Source organism: Fukomys damarensis, unplaced genomic scaffold (genome assembly GCF_012274545.1).
Source record: "Fukomys damarensis isolate Sample0158 unplaced genomic scaffold, DMR_v1.0_HiC HiC_scaffold_35, whole genome shotgun sequence".
NCBI lineage: Eukaryota > Metazoa > Chordata > Mammalia > Rodentia > Bathyergidae > Fukomys > Fukomys damarensis.
The window spans coordinates 30,398,558-30,406,364 of NW_022900947.1; the positions used below are offsets into that span (position 1 = coordinate 30,398,558).

The 7,807-nt window shown below is 43.0% G+C and overlaps 1 protein-coding gene across 2 annotated transcripts in view; it reads right to left on the minus strand.

The window, feature by feature from the left end:
• Ugdh (UDP-glucose 6-dehydrogenase) overlaps positions 1-7,452 on the minus strand; it is a 25,624-nt gene extending 18,172 nt beyond the window's left edge. Inside the window, exons 1-2 of one of the 2 annotated variants that reach the window (XM_010625116.3) lie at positions 7,106-7,452; positions 1,650-1,818 (exon numbers count right to left, since the gene is read on the minus strand). In XM_010625116.3, the coding sequence (XP_010623418.1) occupies positions 1,650-1,811 (162 nt within the window). In that variant the 5' untranslated portion in view covers positions 1,812-1,818; positions 7,106-7,452. The remainder of the gene's footprint in view (positions 1-1,649; positions 1,819-7,105) is intronic. The other variant, XM_010625117.3, reaches the window with a different exon arrangement.
• Between the last annotated feature and the right edge of the window lie 355 nt (positions 7,453-7,807).

The following is a 7,807-nucleotide window of genomic DNA, read 5'->3' on the forward strand; positions in this document are numbered from 1 at the left end:
TCATCCAATAACAAATGCTGGAGGAGCTGTGGAGAAAAAGGAACCCTTCTCCACTGTTGGTGGGAGTACAGACTGGCGCAATCACTGGAAATCAATGTGAAGATTCCTCAAAAAATAAAACTCAAGCTGGGGATTTAGCTCAGTGGTTCCACCACCTGCCTTGCAAGCACAACAACCCAAGTTCGATCCCTGGGACAAAAAAAAAATCAAAACAAAAACAAAAACCAAAAAAACTCAAGGTTCCATTTAACCCAGCTATTCTCCCTCTTGGTATCTTCCTTAAAGAATCAAAAGCAGGGTCTGGGGATTTAGCTCAGTGGTTCCGCCGCCTGCTTCACAAGCACAAAGATCTGAGTTCGATCCGTGGTTCCAAAAATAAAAAAAGCATCACCGGGCAGTGTAGCACACACCTGTAATCCCAGCACCTGGGAGGCTGAGGCAGGAGGATCGCTGTGAGTTTGAGACCAGCCTGGGCTACATAGTGAGTTCCAGGTCAGTCTCAACTACACAGTGAGACCCTGTCTGAAAAAAAGCAAAGCAAAGCATCATACTATAGCAATATATGCACACCCATGTTTACAGCAGCACAGTCTATAATAGATAAATCTTGGAAACAGCCCAAATGCCTATCAACCAATGAATAGATAAAGACGATATGGTTTTTTATACAATGGATTACTACTCTGCCATAAAGAAGTAAGCTTGAGACAATTCTAGCTAAATGGATGTAACTTGAGACCATACTTTGAAGTGAAATAAATCAGAAACACATGATTAAACATCACATTGTTTCTCTGGTGTGAGAAACCAAAAGTGTAAGTAAGGACCAAAATGTCTGACAGATAAGGGAATGGGAAAAAAAAAAAAATGGGAAGGGGAACAAGGGAGGAGTAAAGGGAAAAGGAAGGAATGGGCAAGGGAAAAAAAAAAAAAGATCAGGGCACAGGGATTTAGCTCAGTGACATTGCACCTGCCTCATAAATTCAAGTCTTGAGTTCAATCCCCAGTACCAAAAAAAGAAAAAGAAAACGAAAAAAAAGAACAGAAGGAAAAAAATGGAAACAAAACTTTTATAAATAAGGGTTGCCAGGCGTGATGGTGCACACCTGCAATCCCAGCACTTGGGAGGCTGAGAATCACTAACGAACGAGTTCAAGAGCAGCTTGGACTATAAAGTGAGTTCCAGGGCAATCTGAACTACATTGTTAGAGCCTGTCTCAAAAGCAAAACAAAACAAAAACCCCAAAAATCAAATAAGGGTTAAAAGAAGGGGAGGGAAATGGGAAAAAAAGAAACAGCAAGATATATCATGTGCAAGTACAAATTCTCTATGATTAATGTTATCATCATGTATATTTAAAATGTACCACGCCAGGGATTTAGCTCAGTAGCGCCATGCCTACCTTGCAAGTGCAAGGTCCTGAGTTCGATCCCCAGTACCAAGAAAAAAAAAATGTACCAATAAGAAAAAGAAAAATTAAAAAATTAAAATTAAAATTAAAACTGATTTAAAGGAGGGGGGGTGAGGATTTAGCTCAGTGGTGCTGCGCCTGCCTGGCAGGCAAAAGGTCCTGAGTCCGATTCCTGGTACTAGAAAATAAAAAAGAAAACAAAAAACATACGAACAAAGCATTGTTTAATACACTTACCTCATAAATAGGAAGAGTAGGAGAATTCCATGCATTGATTCTGGACTCATTGACATCCACAACTGTCACCTTGATTCCAGGGCACATGTGGGCAATGACACTGCAGGTGGGTCCCCCGACATAGCCCGCACCAATGCAGCAGATCTTCTTAATTTCAAACATGACTGCACTAGACGGGAAACAATAAGAATGCTCTAGTGCCGGAACAGAAAACTTCAAGAAATCATATTGCACATTTATCACATTCATAAAAACTGCCCAAATGAAAGGAATCTGCAAAGCTTTCCTGGATTCACTCACAGCAATTATAAAAATAACGTTTCCAAAAACTAACTTTCCAGCTGGATGGCCTGGCCTGCACTCACTGCACTAGTGCAGAGTGGATAGAAAAATTAGATTATAGGATATCACCAGAGAAGAACTGCACAGCTTACAGTGACCCACTCTTCAGAAAGTCAAGAAGCAAAAGAAAGCCTTGCTTAGGCCTCTAATAAGCTAAGACAAGCGGGCTGCAGGCAGTCCCACTATTGTGGGAGGCTGAGGCAGGAAGATTGAAAATTCAAGACCAGAAAGACCTCATCTCAAGATAAATAAATAATTTTAAAAGGGTTGCGCTCAGTTTGAAGGCTGGGGGTTCCACCCTAAAGTGTTCCACTTACACACACACACACACACACACACACACACGCACAATTCCTAGAGGAAAGTTGCAGGGGAAATTTATACTCCAGTGCAATTCTTGCTTCTACTGAAATTCTTGTGATTTTTTGCTGGTGTATGAGCTTTACAACATGCTTAGACTAACGTGACAGATATAGAACTGGTTCCACGGTCCAGAACTGAGATCCCAATCCTTGCTGTGATTCTGGACATGTCCCCAGAAAAGCACGTGCCAGAAACTGAATTTGAATGCACGGGTGCGGGCATGAGACCAGGGGAGGTTCCTTCAGGAAGGCCGCGCCCTCAGGTGCAGATTAGTGTCTTTCATAACCCAGCTTCAGGCTGCAACTATGATCTCGTGCTCTTTTGCCCTTCCATCAGGGAATGACACAGCAAGAAAAACCTTGCCAGATGCCGGCCCCTCCACCTCACCTAGAACCATAAGCTAAAACAGGGACTTAGAAATCCTACGCAAGCACTTTACCACTGAGTACACTCTAAGCCCTTTATAAACTTTGTTTTGAAATAAAGTCTTAGATGCAAGGGTGATCCTGCAGCAATACCAGTCACCCTATTGATCACCAGGGTTGGTTCGGCTGATCTGTCTAGGTGGGTGTCCCTTTCCTCCTTTACCACTCCATGTGCCTCCCTGCTGAAGCTGCACACTTAGTGAAAGAGGACGACAACCCCAGATAGAAGAGGAGCATTTCCTTGGTCAGGGTATTTGGGTAGTTATGCTCCCCTGCAGGAATCTCCAAACAAGCACTCAAGGTCCATTTGAAATAGTCTTGCAAAGTTGCCCAGACTGGCCTTGTCCGTGCAATCCTGACTCAGCCTCCCAAATGCTTGGAGTTACAGGCATGCACCACCATGCCTTGCTCTGACCCCACCTTTTTAACAGTTGCACCCCATTCGATGGCATGATGTAGTAACCAGGAAATTCTAAAACCGTGTTAAATCTAGTAGGTTATCTCCTAAATGAGTTAGTAGCTCCCTGTCATCACTTGTGAAGCATAAAAATATAATGTTCCTATTAAACTTTGAGGGTTCCATGATTTACCTCAGTGAAAATACCAAGTCAATGCACCACCACGTCCAGCTCGAGCCTGCCAAAACTACTTCTGGCAACCATGTTCTCTCCTTGCTTCACACATCTTTTACTTTTCAGTTGACCATTTCCACTTTGCAGGCCTCATGTGCTGTATATATGGGGGGAAAAAACTACATACATAGGTGGAAAAGACCACACTAGAAATGTGAATTGGATAAAGCCCAGGGAAATATTCTGAAATGCTCCCACGGTGGCCAGGACAGCTGGGCCTTGGGCAAGCTCACCAAAGCTGTTCCTGCCTCTTTAATAGGGAAGGCAATGGCTTCTGCTCTCAAGTTCCTTCACCTTTGGCCACAAAGAAATATAGATCCTGAGCCAGGCATGGTGGTTCATGCCTGAGGCTGAGGTAGGAAGACTGCTACAAGACCAAGGCCAGCCTGAGCTACACAGTGAGTTTAAGGCCAGCATGGACTATATAGCAAGACCTTGTCTCAAAGAAACAAACAAACAAATAAATAGGGATGCGAAGGGAAAAAAAGGAAGGCATAGGAAGGACAGCAGCAAGCAAACAAAGTTTCAAGGCAGATTTAGAACTCGAGCTTGGTTTAAAGTACAGGTAGCATTTAGAAAGAAAAGGAAATCAGGGAAGAACATTTCAGATGAGAGGAAAGGAAGAAAGACATACAGAAATGAGTCTAGAGAAGAGATCTGCTCAGCTGAACAAATGTATGGGGTATGAAGGAGTAAAAACGGGAGCTGAGAGTTGTGGTATATATTAGCAATTTGAGCACTTTGGAAGGCTGAGGCAGGAGGATAAGTTTGAGCCCAGCATAGGTAACTTAACAACTTAAATGTTAAAAGTTAACATTTTAAAAATCTTTTTAAAGTGTTTGCCAGGCATAGTGGCACATGCCTGTAATTCCAGCACCTGGGAGACTGAGGCAGGAGGACTGGTTTCAAATTGGAGGCCAGCCTGGGCTACAACAGTAAGTTTATTTTTTGAAACAGGGTCTCACTACACAGTCCAGGTTGAGCTTCGACTCACTATGTAGCCCAGGCTGTTCTTAAATTTACCATCCTCTTGCCTTAGCCTCCTGAGTGCTGGGATTATAGGTGTGCACCACAGTGCCCAGCTTTAAAACATTTTTCTAAAAAAAGAAAAGGGGGCTAGACATTTAGTTCAGTGCACAGGATCTGTAATGAATCCCCAGAACTACAGGTGGAGAAAAAACAGAGTAGTGAGAAGTAGTAATCATCTACCAGTATGGAACTCTTTGTAAGTAAATGATCAACATCCTTCTCATGAAGCATAACTGTAATAATTCATAAGATTATAATTTAGTAACAATGCAATATAGATGAATGTAACCATAATAATCAAAGGCATTAATGTAGCTAAAAGTTATTCTGGCTGAAAAGGGGGGGAAGGTGTGCTCAAAGCAGAATTATAAACCTGGAGACTAGAAGGGGGAATGAAGAACAAAAAGAAGACAGTATTTGGTGTGATATTTATTTCACACTGGCCATAGTGGTGCACACCTGCAATTTCAACATTCTGTAGGACTGCAGTTCAAGCCCAGCCTGGGTAACTTAGTGACTTAGCAAAACCTGTTTGAAAATTTAAAAGAAAATTTTTTGGTCTGTCTGCTAGGGATTGAACTCAGGACCTTGCACATTCTGGGCAAGGGCTGTACCATTGAACTGTACTTCCAGTCCTAGAAAATAAAAAAATTAAAAAGAGGGATATAGCTCACTTCAAAGGCCTTGGGTTCAATCTCTAATACTGTTAAAAACCATAAAAAGTAATTCTGGGCCAAAGTCTTTATCAGGGCTGAAAGGCAGCCTACACCCTCAATCTCAGCCAGAACAAGGTCTGGTAACAGCCAAATAATGCTGACTGAATGCCTACTTGGCCCAACTCGTGGGCTTACGGAGTTCATAGTTTACCCGGGCACACCAAGACCAGAAGTTCTTATCTACTGCTCTTCACAGCTACATCCTCAGCTCCCAGATAGGAGCTTAATAATTGACCAAGTAACTTCTCAGGAGCTCTTGAGTTGAAGCTTGTTTCCACAGCTTTAGTTCAGAGGCCTGATCACAGGATTTTAGTGAGCAACCAGAATGCTACCATCTTTCTTTGCTTTAGCCAACTAAAGAGCTTCTGCATGTTTCCCAGAATAACTTCTCTCCCTTGACTGTGAAATGACCATGTTCCAGCTTCCTTTACATAAAACACTTGGAGTAACTTTTATTTTTTCTGGTACCTGGAATTGAACTCGGGTCCTCGAGCGGCAGAACCACTGAGCTAAATCCCCAGCCTTTGGAGTAACTTCTGATGGCTGGTAGACCCGTGTGAGAGAACTGGGTGTGTTTCAGAACATTACTCCGGGTATCCTTGCCTTGCTATTTCAGGTGAACTGTGGTGTGTAGATGACAATGAGAATATTACTGAAGAAAAACTGAGTAAGCAATGTGTACAAATCAAAATAAATGTTCACTGGGAAGTTTCAATGAAATTCTCAGTAAACTTGAATATGAAGTTTGATACAGTCTTAGGTCTTAAAACTTTGTATAATGTGTTTTTCTGATTTCATTTCCTATTTCAACTTTTACATATTCTCTGGCCTTTATTAGGATGTCACAAATAGAAATATTTGTTTACTGAATAGGTCATTTTGAAATGAGCTTTCACTTCTTTTTTGGGGGGGTACTGGGGATCAAACTCCAGAACTTCCACTTGAGAGGCAGCCACTAAGCTAAATCCCCGGCCCTGAAATGAGTTTTCACTTCTGTATTTTGAGAAGCACAACAAACCAAGGCATTCCAAAACTACTCTCCACGTTAAATTCCATAAATTCTGATAAACATTTTGACCCAGATGATACCCTGTAATACAATACCCTAACAAATGATACCCTATAATACAATCCAAACGACTCTCTTCAGTATACTCTCCACAGGTACCCAGGAACTAAGCAATGGGCATTAGTATTGTATATAGCAACTTCACCCATCATTTTAGCTATTTCCGGAAACTAAATATTAAAAGATACCTGATCCAGTTAAAATATGTATATATGGAATCAAAATCAAACGCAGGGCTTCAAACTTGCCAGGCAATTGCTCTACTACTGAGTATAACCATAGCACCACCACCCTCTTTTGAGACAGGAACTTGCTAACTTGCCAAGTTAGTTTCAAACCTGTAATCCTCCTGCCTCAGCCTCTCACAGTAGTGGGATTACAGGTGGGTCCCATCCTTTTTTTTTTTTTTTTTTAAACAGTCTTTTCCTAAATTGCTAAATTGCCCAGGCTGTAATCAAACTTGTGATTCTCCCGCCTCAATGTGTATACCATCGCTTCTGGCCAAGAAAAATATTTCACCAGTGAGAAAGACGGTGTTCGTTTTCTACCTAAAGGCAATCCTATAAAGCTGTGGAAAGAGCCAAAACGAGGCAGGGATTTGGCTCAGTGGTTCCACCATCTGCCTAGCAAGTGCAAGAACCTGAGTTCGATCCCAGTACAAAAAAAAAAAAAAGCAAGATGGAGAAAGCTTATCAGTAATACATTTTTTGTTTTGTTTTGTTTTTTGGTACCGGGGATTGAACTCGGGTCCGTGCGCTTGCAAGGCAGGGCACCGAACCGCTGAGCTAAATCCCCGGCCCATCAGTAATACATTTTTATGTTGGGGGGAAGGAGTGCAGCAATGAAAGAAAAATGGGATCCTTTTGGGGCTTGTACTTACTTTAAAGTAGATGTTGAGTACTAAACAGCACATCTCAGAGTAGACAGACAGCTCTTTCATTTCCAGAACTCCTCTGAAGAAACAAACCACACTACTGTCCTACATTTCTTAGGGGTTTTAAAGAAACTGAAAGACTCACTGTCCTCGGGGCCAGTTGATAGACAGCTACTTCTCTGGGTGTTCATGAATGGCTCCCTCCCAATGGAGCCTCTTTGCTCTCCATACCAGAATTCCCAACCCTACTTTACTATCTCCTTCTATGTAGACCACTCAACATGTCAAGATTTCACACAAACATGGTCTCCAGAAACACCCAAGGACAGTACACAGGGTGTAGCATCCAACAACAGACAGCAGGGCAGGCCCGACAGAAATCACGACCTAACCAGGATTCCGCCCCACAAAGGGCTTTCTGGATTTCTTTGCTCTGTGGCTTCCTAAAAGGGGTCCAGAGAAGACCGGCGATCCCAGGTAAAGAGGACTCTAAGCCCAAACAAAAGGCCAGGTCTTCGAGACCACACTGGGGTCCCCGTGGAGAGGACCGCTTCCTCCGGGGAGCGTCGCGTAAAGCTCGTCTGCTTCGATGCGGACGCGCGAGTCCCGAAAGAAAAGCCCAGGCTGCCCCATCTCCAGGCCCGCAAGCCCGAGCGCGACTCCCGCCCCAGCGCAGAGCCGAGCCCGAAGGCACCGGGAAGGGATCGC